Raw genomic sequence first — 20,708 nt, forward strand, 5'->3', positions numbered from 1 at the left:
AGTCCCAAATTTGCATCTGGGCTGCTCCCAGTAGGAAAAATGATAGTGTTTAGTACTATTTCATGCTTAATAGAGAAGAAAAGTGCTAGATCACTTATATCACTGAAGTGTAAAAAGAACAACCACACCTGGAAAAGACAAATGGAACATTTAGCACAATATTCTATGCAGTTAGGGCTCCAGGGACAATTAATATGCTATAGGAACCAATGATTGAATACAAAATGCATGCACATCATACTGTATATGGTTTTTAAAAGCCTAATGTATTCCTGAAAATATACATATGGGCCTGTTCTTTCTCTGGGCACTACTCATGGGCATTCTGCCTATGAATTGGTTCCCTCATACAAATGTAACTTATGAAGCAACTTCAGACATTATGGAAAGATTTGGCAGCAAAGGGGCTTAGCAAAGAACTTGCTACAGGAGCAGAGAGAGGACGTGATACCATACGTTCCAAAACTTTTAGGTGGCGGTCAACTAAGTTCTACTCAGACGAGACCCATGGAAATTAGTGAACACAACTAAATTAGGTCCTGATGTGATAATTCTAATAATTCTGATGTGTCTACTCTGAGTAAACCTTCATCAAATACCACCTGTTCATATGCACATTTAATTTAATAAATGATACTTTAAATATAACTACATTTTGGGTCAGGCAACTCTTTTTCAAAGGAACTGGGAAAAATATAGACTACTTCAGAATTATGCATTTTAAAGAAAAATGTATTGCCCCAAAAAGAAAAAGACAGGAATTTCACGAATACAGAGGCTGCAATCATTAAAATACTCAGTGTGCTCACTGGGGCTTACTTCTGAGCAGACATGTACAGGATTGTAGGCTGGATGTTAAAAATGTAATATAAGGCACTTCTATTTATGTGTTCATTATTACATTTATGTCCCATTTTTCTCTCCAAGGAGCTCAAAATGTTGTACATGGTTTTCCTCCCTATTTTATCCTCACAACCCTGTAGGATAAGCTAAGCTGAAAGTTAATGACTGGCCCAATATCACCCAGTGAGCTTCACAGCTGAGTGGGAATTTGAATACCGATCTCCCACATCCTAGAGTCCAACACTATAACCACATTATACTGGTTCATTTTTACATGTCCCCTTATGGGGGGGGGGGGACCAAACATTTATATATATCAAGGATGTGGAATGCATTGCATCAGTTGTTATCACAGCTGCTTGGTCAAGCATCACTTCATACTAACTGAAGTTATTTGTCAATTTCCACCCATGTTTCTAATTTGACACAGTAGCCCATGGATGGGGAGCAGCCCTGCTGGCTTAAAACTAGCCGTGGGTGAATGGCACAGCATTATAATGGCACATCTGGAGGATGAACCACCACCAAAATTGCAACATGGGTGAAGCAGCTGAGTCATCAGTTATGTTTAGTGCACTACTGAACATGACTTGCACCTATCTTCTGTTGCAGTATCTCAAATCACTCCATCAATGCTAAACTGAAGTTTAAACACTGGATCGCTGAAAAAGAAGTGTTTCCTTGAAGAAAGACACATCAAACGAATACCATTACACTTTTTGTGTAATATTAACTGCCCTTAGTCATCTTTTCTGATCCATCCTTTCTGGCTTACATGTTTCAAGGGACGGGAGATTCCCCTTGACTTTGGAAAACTATCTCACTAAACTGCTACCCTAATGGGTGAAAATATGCAGCCCTTCTTCTTTGGTACTGCTTCAACGTCCCATCATATAAAACTTCTTTTAATTTTGTTTTTCTGCTAGTTTGAAGAGCTCTCTTCCAATGAGTTGTGGGAGCTCTGAAAACAAAACCAGGTGATCCCACCTGAACCCACCGTGAGAGCGGATGTGCCTGCTGAGATTGCTGCTGTTCTGGAACATCTTGCTGCAGATGTTACACTGATAGACGCGCTTGTGTTCCCCAAGTTGCTTGATCATCTTGCGCCGCATCCCATGTCGGCTGGACAGGAGCAAGCTCCTCTTGAGGGACATGGAGCTTTGATGGTGAGAAAACCTGCCCGATTGGAAAGAAAGAGGCAGGTAACAACGAAGCAGTTCACTGTGCTGCACAAACACCATCTCAGGGTCCTGTTACTATTTATCGTATCTCTTCTCGTACAGTCAGCATACTGTAGGATTTGTTTATTAGCAACCCTTTGGAACAGGACAGGGTGCTGGCATAGTCCTCTCACTGGCCAGCACTTCAATTATGTTGGTTGGACGCATCCTATAGCAGGAGCTCCCTACACGTGAAGCTCCTCTCTGCTGTGTTAGCTTTCCATGGGGGCTCTTTCAAAGAGATGATCTGCCATACACACCCTAGAAGCAATATTGTCTCAGGACTGAAATACCTCAAGGTCCACCTCTCCCTCATATGAACTACCACTATGTACACTTGCTCAAGGGAATTATCTAAAATAAAACCAATTACCGTATTTTTCCGTGTATAAGACGTCCCCTATTTGGGGGGACTCAAAATTAAGAAAATGGGGGGAGATTGCCCCATGTATAAGACTACCCCCCCCCCCCGAATTGTATTTTTATCTTTTCCTTCAATTAAGCAGAGTTTCGGTTTGCTTATGTTATTGCAAATGATCACTTTTTAAAATATGAAACACTTAATGTTTCATTATGTCCAAGATAATAAAGCTTTTCCGGTGGGATCAGAATTGCTGAGAGTGGAAGGTCATGTATGGTTAGGATTCCTATTTTGTTCTGTAACTCCATATACCTTCTCAAAATCTACTCCAAAAGGTTGTGGAACCCTTAGAACAGTATGGGAGGGAAGGGATGGCTAGAGAGAAGATAGAGAAAATCACCAAACCCTCTTCTAGCTGGAATTCCTGCTGAATTTGAGTCACATCTACAAATAGAAGGAGCCTTTCCATTCATGGAAGAGCAAGATTAGATTCAAATGGAAAAGTAAAACTAGATTCAACACTGCATTGTTTCCCCCCTCAACCTCCGAATCTTTCATACCTCTTTCATATTAAAATAATGAACATGCACTGGTCCTTTATAATGAGGAAACAGAATATTTTAGCATTTGCCTTTTCTGGAGGGACTTACTTCGCTATAGAATTCCTACTGTTTGCAGTACTGGGTATCTTCGCTAACACCACCTCCATAAACCTTGCTTCTTCTGTAGGAGGAAGAGCTCCGTCATCAGGTGGAATCTCTGTTATAATTTCAGCAACATGTTCCTCTGTCAAATGAATTCATTGTTATCAAGAAAGGCCACTCAGTTATGAACCCTAAATATACAGCCATACAAGATACTGAGCTTAATGCCAAAGACAATGACTATGTTAAGCCAAAGACAATGACTAGGGCAACAGTTCGGCCACATCTGGAAAGCCAAAAGTTTCCCACACCTGCCTCAGTGAGGCAGAGTTAGACAGAGAAGGTAATACCAGACTAGATGGCTCAGTACAAGGCACTTCAATATGCTCACGTGCTGTGATACACCACTTCTTAATAAATTTAGTTCCCCAATGCAAATATGTCATAAAATGGAAAATTCAGCTTCTTCATGCCCTCTGCCCGTAAAACAAAGCAGTTGGTCATGCAAAGTAATTCACTTAGGGCAGTGTTGGCCAAACTTGGCCCTCCAGCTGCTTTTGGACTACAACTCCCATCATCCCTAGCTAACAGGACCAGTGGCCAGGGATGATGGGAACTGTAGTCCCCAAACAGCTGGAGGGCAAAGTTTGGCCATCAGTGGCTTAGGGTATCAGTGGCCCATTGGCCTAATTAGACCCACCTGTAAGGCTATTTTGGCCACATCATGCCCACACATATCATAGATGATGTCAGGTGTAGGACAGGTAAAAACTTGCCTCAGCTGCAAGGGTATTTGCAGATGCCACCAATCAGCCTATAAAGCCCCATATGAATTGCTTGGGGGGGGGGGTGTAGCACTTTGAAGGGCGTCCTGCAGGCAAAAAGCTCACCAGATGCTACTGTGACTGGATTCACATGGCAGGTGGGCAGCTAGGTCTACCTGTCAAGCTTGGCCTGAGGGAGGGGGGGCGAACATGACCATCTGGCCCACTGGGTGAAAAGTTTTCCCCACCCCTGATTTAGGGTATGAAATGAAGTATCAATGATAGCTACTTCTAGTAGTTTCTGGGCTCACCAGAAGACTCTTTATTGTCCACAATCACAATGGGAGTTTCTGGTCTTGCCACTTTGGGCTTCCTGCCCCTTCGTGGTTTTCTTTTCCCTTCCACTGCGGTGTTGGCACTTTCACGGGCTACAGGCGGGTCTGCAGTGGGCGCCTCCATAACCTTTTCAGCAACTGCATCTTTTTGGTTGCTCTGTGGAGCTCCTTTGGCTTGCTCCAAGTGACTCCGGCGATGCTCTGCAAGGGAAGAGCGACGAGACAACAATATTCCAAACACAACCTCTGTACAAAGTTGTAACAAAACTGGTGACTTTTGACCCTTTTTGAGGAGAGCAGACCCTCATGCCATAGTACAAACCTTCATTTCGATAGTGCTTTCAACTGGGAGGATTATCACCATTCAAGGTCAAATTCCTGCCAGTCAAAGCACATGATGAGGGGCTGGAGCAGGTCTGCTAAAGGTGTGACCTGAGGAGAGCCCCAGGGGCCAGGCAGAGAGCTCTGGAGGGCCACATGTGGTCCCTGGGCCTGAGGTTCCCCACCCCTGTCTAAAGAGGCAAAGAAATGAACTTATCAAATGCTCTCTTTAGAAAACACAAGCCAAACCACTGTAGCTGTAAGCACATTCAACCTTTAAAAATTACACCTGTGGAGTTGTGGATCTTAACAGTGCCTCCCTTTTGCTCATCAGCAGCTGGGATTCTTGGAAAGCTTTCAAAAACACTGGCACATGGATGGGGAAATGGAGCCAGACAACATATAGAGGACCACGGGTTTCCCACCTCTGCTCTAAAATGGCAACTGGCTGGACTCTGCTTCAGCGGCTCACTACTTTCTAGCGAGCTCACTATATCACAACAAACAAAAATTAGGGGCTTGGTATCTTAAACAAACTGAGCGGCAAACTGTAGACTAGGGATGGGAAGCCTGTGGTCCTCTGGATGTTGTTAGTAACCCTATCTTCCATGAGCCCCAAGCAGCATGGCCAGTCATCAGGGGTGATGGGAAATGTGATGCAGTAACATTGGGAAGGCCACAGCCCCCATCTCACCCAACCCCAGTCTAGACATTCAAAATATCAGGTTTAAACCTTTCCTTCAATACCCATCAGAGATCAGTTCCACCTCAAACCCTATCATACGCCATCAGATTTTTCTCTAATACTGAGCTTTCCCAACTGTGTGTCACGACACATTAGTGTGTTGGCTTCAGTGTGTACGTGTGTTGTGTGAATTCTCCCCACACTCCTCCCGGGGCTGGAAAGGGGTTAGTTTAACATTCAGTTTGCTAGCAAAACTGAATTACTGTGTCACAAAATGATGCATGTCTAAAAAGCGTGTCAGCAACATGAAAAGTTTGGAAAGCTCAGCTCTAACAGGTGATTTGGCTCTATAGTGTTCGCACAACAAGAACCGAAGAGTTTCCATACCTGAAAGTTTAGAACGGGGGAATTTTAATTTTTTGAGAGAATAAGTGCCACTGGAACAGGGAGGCTTCGAAGTAATTTTGTTTTCTTCTTGGTCACATTCCATCACTACTAAACAAACATCTGTCAGAGAAATAATGTTTGCATTAGTTTATTTTCCTACTAACCACATTGCTGTTACAATGCCTGGTGTGCCTCTGCTGAAACTTAGATCCTTGGAAGCTGTTTTATATTTAAAAGTAGAACATATCAATAGGAGGAAGCATTCCATTACGTGTAACAAATAATACGAATCAGGACATAGATTCTATCAATTTCTTTTCATGTGAGGGAGATGTTTGAATGAAATAAGCCCCACAGAGAAAGTGGGAACATTTTTTTGAGATAGTTAAAAAAACTACCCTCCACCCATCCACGAAGCAACCCAACGTACCATTGGCAATGCTAGAAACTTGCTTTAGAACGGGCTTTTCCATTTTTTTGGCGTAGAAAGCGGCGTACCACACTCGTAACTCCGTGCCTGGTGGGATGTCCCGGGATGTAGTGAAGTAAATGTCATTATCATGCTGGAAGGCAGACAGGTTCTGGTGTTCGTATTGGTTGGCTGGCCTCACCATCATCATCCAGTTGCAATCATCTTCATTAGATGTATCAAAATACACTAGAGGTCCATCCTTCTGAAAAACCTAATAGACACCCGTGCAAAGAGGGAATGCAAACTTTGCAGTGATGATCAACTAATAAATAAATAGCCGTAGACAAGGGTGCATTTTTGTTACCATAGTATGACCTGCCCATGTGGTCCCTGCATCTAGACATTACTGTAATGGCATGAGAGGAAGAATCTGGCTTCCATGCTACTGTGGTAAGTGGTAATGTAATAATATGAACTGGTCTGACTTTTATTTCATACCCCTGACTTCACAGATACAGGCAAGGTGAACGCAAACCTTCCCCATCAATGTGTGGGGCGCATAAAGTCGCGGCTGCAAAGGAACAATCAGGAGTCTTACAGTGCACTCCCAAGTGTTCCTATGCCACCTGGGCTAGTATTTTGAGCCTTTCAAATGTGGTACAAAAAGCAAGCCCTGCTAGGATCAGGTCCGCTCCATATTTCTTACTCCTTCTTCCCCCATATGAGGACTGCCAACACCAGCACATCTTGCTTGCCTGACTGCACATGTTGAAAGTTAACAGACGGAACTAAAACCAGAAGATTTCTGCAGGCCATACAAACAAAAACACTATAGCATTAGCTATTGGTACTGAAAAGGCTACTCTGTGTGTGTGAGAGAGAGAGAGGGAGGGGGGCAGGGAATGATTAATGAATGAATTGGCTAACTAAAAAAAGAACCAAATGAAGCAAATACACGTTCAGAGAATGGTAGAGCCTGCTTGCTCCATTTCTTAGGACCTTCACATTATCACCAACCCAAACAGTGTCATTGTACCTTTAATGGAAATGCTGGCTCCTTTTCCAGTTTGGTAACTCTCTTTGATTCAAAGGGGCCAAACTGGGTACGCTTCACCAGCTGTGTCACTGCAAAAATGCCTTCAATCCCATCTTCAACTTGCCTGATCTCCAGGTTGGAAGGAAGGGATGATCTAAGAAATGAATATTTTGACACATAAATGAGATGACTCTACAAAAGATCTTCCAGCATCCACAGAAGAAAAAATTCAGCCCTGGAATCCACAGGGAAGAGCTGAGGCCTCATCCAGACTTCCATCTGTGCCATTTTTTTAGGCACAGACCTGGGCTTTAACCCTCTGTGTTCAAGTGGTCTTTTTGTTGTTGTTATGACACTTTCTGTGGGGAAACCCACATTTTACCATTAAATTGGAACAAATGGCAATTTACATAGATTGCCATTTGCTCCAATTCAGCAGTAAAATGCAGTTTCCCCACAGAAAGCACCAGGAGGGAGGGGAAAACCCCACTCAGACATGGAGCTTTAAAGCACGGATCTTTGCCTGGAAATTGTGGTGTGAAAGAAAATCTGGATGGGCCCCGAGTCCTCTCTCCTCAGTGACAAAATTATCAATTGCAAGGGATAAATTTTCTATATAAACCTTCTACATTGACAGAGTAATTGAAATAAAGAAAAATGACACAACCTTCCACAACGTTATATAGTATGAGGATCAGTAATTGCCTATGAATGGGTTCAACAGCTCTCTAATAAGTGGTAATCAGCAATTCCTCAGGACCATTTCAAAAATTATTTTTTCTATAAAAACATAGGTAGCGACCTTATGAACATTTGTCCATTATGACAAATGTTGCCTTCTCTGATCGGCAGGCTATTCAGGCAGAGGCCTATCCCATCAACTGCTACTTGTTCCTTTTAATGGAAAATGCCAGGAACTGAACCTGGGACCTTCTGCATTCAATGCATGTGCTTGATCACAGAGTCCCTCCTCAGCAAGCACTTCCATATGGGAAAGGATACGAAAACCCTGTGCAGATCTACACCCACTTTCACCTACACTGAAGTTATTTCCATGTAGGAAATCTAAACTTGAAGTGACCCTGGGTCTCAGGTTTTATGGTATAAAATGCATACCATGCTACACTGAGGCATGCTATAAACAGCATTAGTAATACTAATAATTAAGAGAAGTGCAACTGAAGATGCTTAGGCTACCTAAGAAGATCTTCACCTCAAGTTGCTGTTTTTATTGACAGTTTATTAACATCACCAATGACTGAGGAGAAAACTGATCTGGTATCCAGGTATTGCGTCCTTTGCCTACGAAAGGCATTTTCTCTGTTTCTCATGCTTCCAAACAAGATTAGTCCACTTAGAAGAAAGGGTTGTATCCAACTGAACTCTCTGCACTCAGGCGATGACTTCAATGGAATTTCCCTTCCCTCTCTCCTTCCCCAGCACCCTCCCCCGAGCACCCCCAAATCTGCTCTGGAGGGTTGAAGGAATCCCCAGAGCAGATTTGCAGGGTAGTCGTTCTGCTTGCACAATGACTTAGGTACAACTAAACTGAGTCGTCTGTAAATTCCATTTTTGTGTCGTTCACATTGTACAATCCACATGCTCCACCGACACAGATGTGATTAGCCTTGCTTTTCTCCCTCACTACGATAAATGCCAGGAAGCTGTCATCTACATATAAGAAAAGGCAAAGGTTAAAAAGGATTATCTAGCCATAATACTCTGCCCTGGCTGGCAGGACCAATTGGCTCCCCATCTTCTCATGCTGCTGAAAACACTCCAGAATGAGATCTTGCAGCTTAGAATTGTTTGGGAGACATTTAAAGTTACATGCATGTGAGTTCTCCAAGACTGGGAGCATTCCTAGCTCAAAATGTGACACTAGAAGCAAAATAAGTGAGAAGAGAAGACTCCCTTTTGCATTGGCAATCTGGCTTCATTTACTTTAAAATTAAGCAAGCCAACAAGGCAAGAGTTGGCTTACCTTGCCCGACTTAGCACAAAAGAGTCTTTGACCATCACCACTGGGCCCAGTTCTGGACATTCGGAATCATGATGCTGATTGCAATCTTCACACCCTGAAAGCAGACAAAAGAAAAAGCAGGTAGCCATGGAGAAAGCCAAGCAGCTTCACAGTGTACTCCAACAACTGTGATATTCAATTACCCGGTGGCTAGGTACTTGTTTGAATCAATAGTATAGTTCAACTCATCCCAGGGATAAATAAGGAATAAAATGGCACTTGTGTTATCAGACTATAACAGCACCTGCAAAAATTCCCAAAGAAAATAGGCTTTGAATAAATGTCTAACAATTATGGTTTTGTCAGTTGAGGAAAGATACTTAGAGGAAGGGGAAGCAATACTTGGTATAACCGATTCTGACTGGAAAATAATATTCATATTCTCTGAATCAATGCGTCCAAAGCCGCTTTCTTCTGGATGTTACACAAACACCTTTCACCAGACTGTTTTGTAACCATTCCAGCTCAATTTACCTCAAGTTACGTCTCTTCAGTGTTCAGAGCAAAGTCTATTCCAGCAACCAAGAGGCATCACCATTTTCCAGGCTCCACAGAAGGAGCAAACATCTCTAGGAGTGAGCTTTGTTTACAGCCAAAGCTGCTTCTCCCTTTTTTGTAATAGTAGATCCATTCCATTATCCAGGCCATGCTTTTCAGAATGCCCTGTTCTATGCACAGGCCCAGGACTTGAACAGACTGGCAGGGCGAATTTGGGGATAAAGAACGCTAGCCTGGCTGTGGTTGTACGCAGGGAAAGAACTTCAGAATAAAAAAGCTCCATCTACTGAGCTTCAGATGAACCCAGATCCTTATTTTGAAGAGCCCCATGCCTGTAAACAACCGTGGGCAGGACACCACATGAGTGTGCAGGCTTCCCTCCTCACAGCTGCTTTATTCCTCCGCTCCTAGTTGGGGAGGGAGCAGCGCACATGTTTTATATGCAAAAGTTCAAGCCCTGGCATCTCCAGTTAGGTCTTAGATCCTAGGGAACTGCTGAAGTCACCAAGTTTACGGAACAATGGTCTTGCGCAGTACAAGGCAGTTTCCTCATTGTCCTATGAGAGCTTATGCATGCCCGAATAACATGCTAAGCCAAATATAATGTAATAAAAAGAGCCCTGTTGGATCAAGCCCCTCTAGTCCAGCATCCTTTTTCTCACAGTGGCCAACGAGATGCCCGCGGAAAGTCTGCAAGCAGGAGTTAGGTGCAGCCTCATTCTCCAAACTTCTGGGTTCCAGCAACTGTTCTCCACAGTGGATGTAGAACAAAGGCATTGCGAAGAGTAGTCTCCGATAGCCTTGCCCTCCATGCACCCGCCTAATCCTCTTTTAAAGCTGTGGCTCAGCTTCCATGTCTTTTCTTTGGATCTTAGTCGGAAAGCAAGTCCAACATCACCTCTAATTGTCTTTTGCGCCAAGTAAGGTTGCTTCCAACCTTAGGTAAAGGTAAAGGTACCCCTGCCCGTACGGGCCAGTCGTGCCCGACCCTAGGGTTGTGCGCCCATCTCACTTAAGAGGCCGGGGGCCAGCGCCGTCCGGAGAAGAAGAAGAAGAAGAAGAAGAAGAGTTTGGATTTGATATCCCGCTTTATCACTACCCTAAGGAGTCTCAAAGCGGCTAACATTCTCCTTTCCCTTCCTCCCCCACAACAAACACTCTGTGAGGTGAGTGAGGCTGAGAGACTTCAGAGAAGTGTGACTGGCCCAAGGTCACCCAGCAGCTGCATGTGGAGGAGCAGGGAATCGAACCCGGTACACCAGATTACGAGTCCACTGCTCTTAACCACTCCACCACACTGGAGACACTTCCGGGTCACGTGGCCAGCGTGACGAAGCTGCTCTGGCGAGCCAGCACCAGCGCAGCACACGGAAACGCCGTTTACCTTCCCGCTATAAAGCGGTACCTATTTATCTACTTGCACTTAGGGGTGCTTTCGAACTGCTAGGTGGGCAGGGGTGGGCTGGGACTGGGGTGGGCTGGGACTGAAAGACGGGAGCTCACCCCGCTGCGGGGATTCGAACCGCCAACCATGCGATCAGCAAGCCCTAGGCACTGAGGTTTTACCCACAGCGCCACCCGCGTCCCTGCTTCCAACCTTACCTTTCACTTATTCAAATCAAAAAAATTCCTTCCAGTAGCACCTTAAAGACCAACTAAGTTAGTTCTTGGTATGAGCTTTCGTGTGCATGCACACTTCTTCAGATTTCTTCAAATGTTAGACCTGCACCAACACAGCCTACAGAGAGCTTATTTATTAATTATCCTCCAAGCACAGGTCTTGAGCCAATGCACAAGATACAGTCTTTAAAAGATCAGATTTATTTCGGGGGGCGGGGAGCAAAACAGGCACCCATGGCAGAGATCCATTCATCCAGCTGGAAAAATGCATTGAAAGCCCTGCTCTGAGTTACAGTAGTGCAGGCTTCTGGGATCCTTGGAACTTGTAAGAGAGGTCTCCCACCAACCACAGTGTCCCACTGGGTATATAACCTGGCCCTGCATGATATATGCCAACACCTTGAACTTGGCAGTCAGTGCAAACCCCACAGGCAAGGCATTATTTGCTGGCAGTAGCATGCTCCCAAGCTGCTACATTCTGCACCAGCTGCAGCCTCCTGACCAACCTCAAACAGAGCATGGTTTCCAATCCCTGGTCTTCTGCTTTCAAACCAACACTACTGCAAGTCATCCTGTATTTTTTGGTAGTATCTCAGACACATCGGCTTAGCTTGCTGGTAAAAAAGCAAAAAAAAGCACCACAGCTGTCAGCACTGCAGAGTCATCACAACTAAACAGCACTCTTGCATGCTCTTTTATGCCTTGGGGGCATCTGCAAAGCTATTAGTGCTGTTCTAACCCTTCAGTATTTATTTATTGTGATGGTGCATGAAGAAAAAAACACAGAACAGCAAAATAATGAAACGAAACAAATTGTTTGGTTTGTAAAACGAGACTGCTTGAAGCTACAAATGTCTGTGATGTCAGTTGCTATAAATTAGGTACCACCACTTAAATTCTAGCCATGAGAGGAAGAATCCCACAGCGAACAAGAAATCCTACTAAGGATTATTCAGAAGCTTCTCACAGCAATGCAAAAAAATGTGCATTTTCCAAGCACATGCACCTCAAACTTCTCCATACTCCTCTCTGGTGCACCTTCAATCCCTTATAATAACTTTACCTAGTAGTAGGGAACAAAACAGACCTTTTACCCCATGCCAAACAAGTGCACTTATCCCACCTTTGATATCACAGGACACCAATGCCCTGGCGTACTGTTTGAAAGGGTGTTCACATGTAAAATTCAGTGTGTGTATGCCCAGATTCAACAGCTGATATCTCAGATAAAATCTGCAAATCCACAGTGCAATCTGTGGGCCCATGCATTTATGGCAGCAGTTCTGAAAGGTTGTGGTGCCCCAAACTGGTGTGGCAGGAAAGGATGGCTAGTGTAGCGAAAAGATTCAAGGACAATCAAAGAAACATTTAAACATTTCACTATAGCAGTGTTTCCCAACCACTGTTCCGCGGCACACTAGTGTGCCGTGAGATGTTGCCTGGTGTGCCGCGGGAAAAATTAAAAAATTGAAAGATTTTTTTTTAAAAAAAAAGTCAAATTTTCGATTGGGGCGCCGTCACTAGATGACCCCTGGGGTTCCCTCCCTCCCTCCCGCTCTGCGCCTTCCTCCTCCTCCTCCTCCTCCAGGGAGGCCCTTCCTGGCTCTCGGCCAAGGCTTGGCGGCTGCCACTCACTCACTTGCTCGCCCACCCGTCCCTCCATCCCTGCACCCGGCCTCTCCCCCTCCGTCCCCGGCGCGGGGGCTGCCGGGATCCGTAGTCCCCTCGCCCTTGGGCTCCGCGCCCGTGCGGGGTGCGCGAACTACGTTTCCCAGCGTGGCCTGGCGGGCCGGGCGTTTTGTTTGAAGCGCTCTTCTCCCGGCCATGGAATGAGCGCAGCGGCGGCGGCCGGGCGGGCAGGGGCTCTTCCGCGCAGACCCCGCGCAGCCTGCCTGCGCCCCCCGGAGATTGGGCGGCAGGATGGAGCCCGGGGATCCCCACGGAGGCGGAGCGGCGGAGGCTGCCCCCCAGGTAGGGCTGCGTCGGGGTTTTTTTATTTTTGCAATGCTGCATCCGCGCCGGAGGGGACGCATCGGACCGCGGGGAGACCCCTTGGCGGGCGTGCAAGGCAATGCATGCGTGCAGGCGTTGCATGGAGTGCAGTGCAATGCAATGGCAACGCGGCGCCCTGCATGCATGAATGCATGCAACTTCCACCGGCGCTCCGGACTTGGCAGGTGAGGGGGGTCCCCAGTGGGCGGCAGAGAGAGCCGGGAGGGCGAAGGGGAGCCGGGGGGGAGCAGCGCTGCTCCCCGAGCCAAGCCCGGGGGGAAACTTCGGCGTCGTTGCGCCGGGTGTTGGAAGCGGAGGCTGGCGGGGGCCCCTCACCTGCAAAACCTGGTCGCCTCTCATATATTTCGTGCATTGCATTCATCGCCCGCTTTCTCCTCCAAGGAGCTCCCGGGGGCGCGCGTGGTTCTCCCCGTGTTATCCTCGCAACAACAGCCCTGCGAGGTGGGTCAGGCGAGTGGCCCAAGGGAGCACCCAGGGATTGTCCTGGCCAGGTGGGGTGATTTGAACCCTGCTCTCTGCCCGGTCTTCGTCCTCATTTAGCCCCCACATGTGCATGACTGTGCATGACTGAGGTTTTCCCCCCTCGTCTTGGCTATGGTGTGAGTCTGTGCTGTTAATTAATGGGGTTCTGCCTTCGGAGAAGATGAGCCAGCCCTCAAGGAGGTGATTATGTAATTTGCTAGCAATTCATGTCCCTCCCGGCGTGACGCTGCGCGCTGACGTCACGGGGCTGTAATGGTGGTGTGCCTCGAGATTTTTTTCATGAAACAAGTGTGCCTTTGCCCAAAAAAGGTTGGGAAACACTGCACTATAGTATAGTATCAAAATATTTTTTATTATTTGCAGAATACGGATAGATATCTTTTCAAAATGACAGCAAGAACATCAAATGATACGGAGAACAATTCTAGTTGTGAGTTAGAATCACTGTTCAAACACAGTGCTAGAGAAGACGCGTTTATCATTAGTTTGGGAATGATTCAAGTTCTTATGTAGCTGCATTGTTTCCTACTTTCTGGTTTCCCATGATCATATTATAAAGTAGTTGTGTTCTATGTTATAAATCAAGTGCTGCAAGTTGTTGCCCCCCCCCCCCGCCGCTCAATGTATTTCTAATCACTACAAAATTCAGTGTGGCACAATCAAATTTTTATTCTGTGAATATGGCTCAGAGAAAAAAGTTTTGAGAACCAGTCATTTGTAGTTTTGAACACCATGCTTCTGTCCCCCTCTCCAATCCCCCCATCTTTTCTGTAAATCCTATTTTAACCTCTCCGGTCTCATCCCCAGACAAGAGGAAGACTAAGTATATGTGCTTGCATTTGTTCACCTTTACAGCTTGCCAATGTGCCCACTAATACCTCCTACAGCAGTAGCAAAAGGTCTTAGTAAACATCCCCAGAAAATCTACAATGCATGGCAGACTGTTTGCTATGCCTGCTCAGTTCCTGACTACACTGGTTCACATAGCTGTCAACGTTTCCACTTTTTTAAGGGAAATTCCCTTATTCCGAATAGGATTCCTCGCAAGAAAAGGGAAAAGTTGACAGCTATGGGCTCAGCCTCTCCTAAATGGAAAACAACCACCTAAATTGTCTGACATTCATTGTCTTTTCTATTTAGAACACAGGAGAGGTGGCAGCCCTCATTTGGCTCTCATTGACAATTAATATTCAGAGGCATATTTAATGCAGAAGTATTCTTGGATACTTACAGATAAGCACGGCCTCCTTGCTGCCATCCTCTGCCATTTTGAAGACCTTTGAAAACAAAAGGGACAGATTCCAATGAGACTGTTAGGCACTTCATAGCAAAAAGCTCACCTGCCCGGGTTATGTGGATTCCAACATACTAACAAAAGCGTTTTTTATGCCTAGAAGAGGCTGGATGAAAACAGGCCCCAGGTTACATTTGGCTGGAGGTTTGCTATTGATTTCTAAAGGGTTAAATTACTCCATACAGTTAAACACAGAACATAACTCACAAAATTAAAGGAACTGCATTCTATTGAGTCAGACCATCCGACAGATATTGTCTACATTGATTGGCAGTTCTCCAGGGTTTAAAATGGGATATTCCTAGCCTTACCTAGAGATGGTAGGTGCTCTATCGCCTTCCCATCACCCACTAATGTTATTGTTTTAAGAACGCTGTGCACAATAACTTGAAAATTTAACACTCAACCTTGTGTGTGAATTGCAGAACATGACAAGTTTCCTAAACAAACATAACTTCCATACAGGAAAAAGCATATATAGACCTATGTATGGCACATGTCCATTCCATGTGATCTTATACATATGGTGGAAAGCCCTAGCCAATCCCATCTGCAAACGGACTTCACTTGAAAAATAAAAATAAAAGTGAGGTACCTAGCTTTGAGGTTGCAAAGAAAAACATGAGACCAACATATGTTGAAAGACGAAAACCAGTTAAGACCAATTAAAAGTATCAAAATCATTGATGACCGCTTCTAAGCTTTCATTCTGGTACTTTCATTTTTAAAAAAAATAATATTTTATTAGAGTTTCAAATAATACCAAAAAAAAAGAAGAAAAAAGAAGAAAAAAGAATTCATCCTTTACAATCCCATTTTCAATAACTTCTTTCCGCAACTTCCCCTCACCTCCCCTTCTTGTATTCCATGTCCAAATATTTATCCAACAAGTTCTTATCCCTAAATTCTTAACCTTACTTTGTTATTATATTTATTATATTATATTTTTAACCTTAATTTGTTATTATATTTAATTCAATTTATATATCAACTTTTAACTTATATACCTCAATCATTTACATTTGAAAGCTTTTTCTAAGGTCGACCCAGTTTCCCTTCCACGAATTCCCCATTCTTATATTAATAACAACACAAAATTAAAAACAGAGTAGAAAAAATCAAACACCCTTTGGATTTCCAAACCCCACCCTCCCTTCCCCGGTTTCGATCCCGAAACCATTGTCCATTAGTCCATCTACTATCAGCCTGGCAACCTCACGTCCGAGGCCCTTAAGTCTCTCATTCTGGTACTTTCAGAAACAGCAGCTTCTGTTCTGAAATGTTCTGCAGGTAACTGCGATAGCTGACAACGGAGAGGGGCCAAAACTGGTATTTATTTGGGAGTCTTCTAGAAATAAAACTCCCAAATGCAGAAAAGACAAGCAAGGACATAGACATGGCACTTCTTAAGAGGGCCCTTTAGCTTTTGCTTATGGAGAGGCAATCTATAAAACAGAAAGAGCTTGTTTCAATTATTTCCATTAATCGTTTTTTATTTCTGTACATTTACCTGAAGGCATAAAGGACCCTGTCAGTTCACTTCGGCTTAATTACCTAGAATGCACATGTGGTTAAGCATGACATTCACCAACTACCTCTGAACTTGTGGGGCACAGGATGTTTCCTCTAATAGATATAGGGACTAAGTGAATTAGGGATGCTTCACGATTTTATGTAGCAGCAAACGTGCTTTCCATAACATGGATGCCCATTACAACTAATCCTAGCTCTCTGAAACACTATTTTGACTCTCATGTTATTTTTATTTGTGAGCAAATCATTTCAAGTGTGTATTTTATGTAACAAGTACCCCATACGTCTGTTAGCCTGGATGGCTCAAAAAGTGATTAAATTCAAATGATATTCTCTCCATAGCTAATATATGATAGCTAAATGGCACCTCCATACCCAGGAGTACTCTTCTGAATATCACATGCTGGGGACAGAAGGCTAACTTTACACCCTGCTTGTAAACATCCCAGAAGCACCAGGATCCTGGAAGATAAACAAGGCATGTCCAGGAAAAGGAACACTGACTTTAATTGTGTTTTGACCCTTCCTCTAGGGCAGTTTCCCAAACTTGGGTCTCCAGCTGTTTTTGGACTACAACTTCCATCATCCCTAGCTAGCAGGACCAGTAGTCAGAGATAATGGGAATTGTACAGTGGTGCCCCACAAGACGAATGCCTCGCAAGACGGAAAACCCGCTAGACGAAAGGGTTTTCCGTTTCTGAGCTGCTTCGCAATACGATTTTCCCTATGGGCTTGCTTCGCAAGACGAAACATCTTGCTAGTCTTGCGATTTTTTCCCCGCTCCCCCCCCCTTTTTCAAAGCCGCTAATAGCCTTTTAGCAGCTTAGCCGCTAATCCTTTAATAGCCGCTAAGCCGCTAAACCGCTAATAGCGCTAATCCGCTTAGCCGCTAATAGGGTTGCTTCGCAAGACGAAAAAACTGCTAGACGAAGAGAATTGCGGAACGGATTCTTTTCGTCTTGCGAGGCACCACTGTAGTCCCAAAACAGGTGGAGACCCACATTTGAGAAACGCTGGTCTAGCGCTACTGTCCCAAACATTAACTTTGGCTGACAAGTGGTACAACAAGAATGAACCCTGGATAGTCCAAAATTAGAATCATAGTTGGAAGAGTTCAAAGGATCTAGTCCAACCCTGTGCAATGAATGTGAAGCATTCCCACATGCGGATCGAACCTGCAACCTTGGTATTATCAGTACCACACACTAACCAGCAGAGCCATGTAGATGACAGATGGGAAGGGGGTGTGAAACACTGCACTATACAAGTCTTTAAGTTGCAAATCAACATGTTGACGAAAGCAGAGTCAATACATTTTATACTTGGTTGCGGTATTTATACATTTGTGGCAATTTTCAGTGCTTATAACCGCTGTTAGCACTATGGTTTTTCTTTTCGGTATTTTTAATGCCTTAGTTTCCCATTGACACGCAAGGCAAAATTCAGATGCACCATACTAATTAATTTTATTGCAATGCTTTCATTTTGCAAAAATATAAATGAATAATCATACTGATATCAAGGCTACATGACTACAGAAATAGCATCTGTGAAATAAACACAGATAATAACTTGCAGTAAACTGCTAATTGGTACATTTTTCTTTGGGCAAGATAGGTGAGGAAGCAGAACTAATTAAAAAAGCAGCATCAAAAGAGTGAGATCATATCTGAGTATAGCTGAGAAAACACAGACACCTGATACTTAGTAAACATTCCAATGCCAATCCTACAACTAGAGGAGATTTTAAGATAAACATGCAAGTATTTGCATGATTAAAGGCATGAGAGAAAATGTATTTACATCAATAATAGGAGCAGGAAAGAGACTGCAAGTGGATTAATGGATTAACTAATATCTGAATTTGTGCAAGGAAACAAGAAAAATGCTTTCCAATATTTTATTTTGCTCACTTATTGAATATTATAGTACTGGTTTTAATTTTATGAGGGATTATTTTGAAGCATCTTTGCCACCTTAAATGGGCCTCTAATAGCAAACTTCATGGGTTCCAAAGGTGTTTTAGGACCATACAATGGCACCCATGCATCTTGCAGTTGAATGTATCAATCGTCAAGTAGGCTGTGGATACCATTAAACAATAAAATTTATTGAACAAACATACCTCCCCCTTTATATCTACTATCAACAGTGGTTGGAACATGTAGCCTTAATTAACTTCCCCAGCAGGACTTGGCCATGTGTGAAGAGGAAAAAATAAATGCACCATGAAAATCGGCAGTTTCCCTTGAAAACACTCCATGACATTATGCTAAGTGTGTCAACACAAGCCAGAGTGCAAAGAAGTATTAATGATGGAGAATCCAAAAATTGGAAAAGCCTCCACCCCCATATCAGATTAGTACATGAACAATAATCCTACTCTAAATTCCATTTTGGGGATTTTACAAGCCACCTATGACGGGTCACTTCACACATTCCTTTCTGACATGTTAATATTTTTGACACAGTGTAGTATGTGGCCCTCGATACAGGTAAACAGATCAAGAAACAATGCATCTGCATTCAATGTCTTTTTATTAAAACCAGTTAAAACTTGCAGTTTTCACATTTATTTTCATACATGGACATGACCCGCATGATTAAACTAGTTTTTTGAAAAATGTAATAAAAAGAGAGCAATTTATGCCACTGGATGAATCTGCCTGGCTAACAAATCTTTGCCAGTCCATTCACATCAGAGGATGGAATACAGTTACAACAGTAACTCCTTATAGCCAAATGGATGATTGGAGAATAGGGAAAATACCTGACTCAAGCATACATTTAATATTTTAAATATGAGAATTAATTTATCAGAATATAATATCATAATCAGCAAGCTATTCTACCAGATCTACTTCTCAACCGAGGCGAGTGGAGAATTTTTTAAAAAGAGCATTTTAAATGTTTATTTTAAAGAAACCCACATTGTTTCAATGCAAAGAGAAAACGCGACTGCAAAGACAGGACGTGCCAGATATGCCGAATTTCCCCAAGGTCCGCGCGCGTGTGTGTGTGTGACCTTGTGCATGTGGCACAAAAGGACCAAGCGGACGCCGGAGAGGGGGCACAATCTGCGGATTTTAAGGAGAGAGTCCCGCACCTCTCCGAGTCGCTGCAGTCTATGGAGCAGGCCACCTCTACACGCCCCCTTCGCAAGAGCGGCGCCTGCCCTGCCCTTCTCCAACCGCGCACCACGGCGGGGGAGGGAGGGCGCTTTGTCCTGCCCCCGGGCAAGCCGAAGCCCTCCGCTTCCCAGCCCCAGGGCGAGCCCGAGCCTTGACTCTTGGGGTGCACCGCCCGCGCTCCCTCCCCGAGCACAGGGGCTGCCCCACCCAGGTCCGGTGAGGGTTGGAGGGGAAAGGAGGAAAGGGCGCGGGGCGGGAGAGAAGCGCAGCCCAGGGCGGCGGCGGAGGCACCAGGCCAGCCTTGCCCGGGCGGGCGGGCGGCTGCCTGGGTTGGGCTGGGGATCCGGGAGCGGCTCCGCCGGGTTTTGCTTCGGACCCGCCTCGCCCCCTCCACGCCGCGCGGCCGCAGGCGGCTCCTGCCTGTAACAAAGAACAGGCGGCGTGGAGGAGGAGAGCGGGACGGAGGGGAGGGAGCAGCAGGCGGCGCCGCGGCCGCTGCCGGGGCCCCGCCGCGCCTCCCCGAGAAGCGCCCCGCGCGCGCCAGAGGGGGCCCGCCGGCCCAGAGTCCCCGCGCGAGGGGCGAGGGCGGCGCGCGGCGAGGCGGGAGGGTGGGGGAGGGGGGCTGCCTTACCTGCTTTTGGAATGTTCACACCCGGATCGAATCCGGGCTCCAGGTTCCGATCCGAGCCGGAAACCACGCGCCACCGGAAGCTGGAGCTTGGTTGTTCGCGAGGCACCATGGGAATCGTAGTTCAGGGAGTAGGGGGGTGGAGTGGAGAATGGCTCGGCGGCCGTGAAACTAGGGCGGGCGGGCGAGGTGGATGGAGAGAGGGGCAGCCGAGCATATGCTGAGCCGCTTTGTGCTAAGAAGAGGAGAGGGCAGAAGTTCTATGGCAACAGCAGCAGCCAAGGGAGAGATGGGCAGCTCTGTGTGACACGCGCACATGCACGCCACCGCCTGGCACAGCTGAAATCCTGGCAGCTGCCCAGGATTACAGTTTCGGTTAAGCGGTGTTAGTTGCCACCCTCTCGATTTGCAGCGGGTGGACAGAGTGGCCTCCCCTGGAACTGACGAGGGATTTACTTTTGAAAAAAACATGCCGTG

General features: G+C 45.3%; 1 protein-coding gene across 4 annotated transcripts in view; it reads right to left on the bottom strand.

Annotated features, from left to right (window-relative positions):
* The window catches only part of PRDM15 (PR/SET domain 15), a 38,833-nt gene extending 18,426 nt beyond the window's left edge, over positions 1–20,407 (bottom strand). Inside the window, exons 1-9 of one of the 4 annotated variants that reach the window (XM_028727248.2) lie at positions 20,235–20,407; positions 14,877–14,922; positions 8,993–9,086; positions 7,009–7,162; positions 5,991–6,243; positions 5,561–5,680; positions 4,144–4,368; positions 3,075–3,210; positions 1,841–2,019 (exon numbers count right to left, since the gene is read on the bottom strand). In XM_028727248.2, the coding sequence (XP_028583081.2) occupies positions 1,841–2,019; positions 3,075–3,210; positions 4,144–4,368; positions 5,561–5,680; positions 5,991–6,243; positions 7,009–7,162; positions 8,993–9,086; positions 14,877–14,913 (1,198 nt within the window). In that variant the 5' untranslated portion in view covers positions 14,914–14,922; positions 20,235–20,407. Of the gene's footprint in view, positions 1–1,840; positions 2,020–3,074; positions 3,211–4,143; positions 4,369–5,560; positions 5,681–5,990; positions 6,244–7,008; positions 7,163–8,992; positions 9,087–14,876; positions 14,923–19,402; positions 19,551–19,578; positions 19,874–20,234 lie in introns of those variants that run through there. The other 3 variants (XM_028727247.2, XM_077927361.1, XM_028727249.2) reach the window with 3 other exon arrangements.
* Between the last annotated feature and the right edge of the window lie 301 nt (positions 20,408–20,708).

This window comes from Podarcis muralis, chromosome 4, assembly GCF_964188315.1.
Source record: "Podarcis muralis chromosome 4, rPodMur119.hap1.1, whole genome shotgun sequence".
Classification (NCBI taxonomy): Eukaryota; Metazoa; Chordata; class Lepidosauria; order Squamata; family Lacertidae; genus Podarcis; species Podarcis muralis.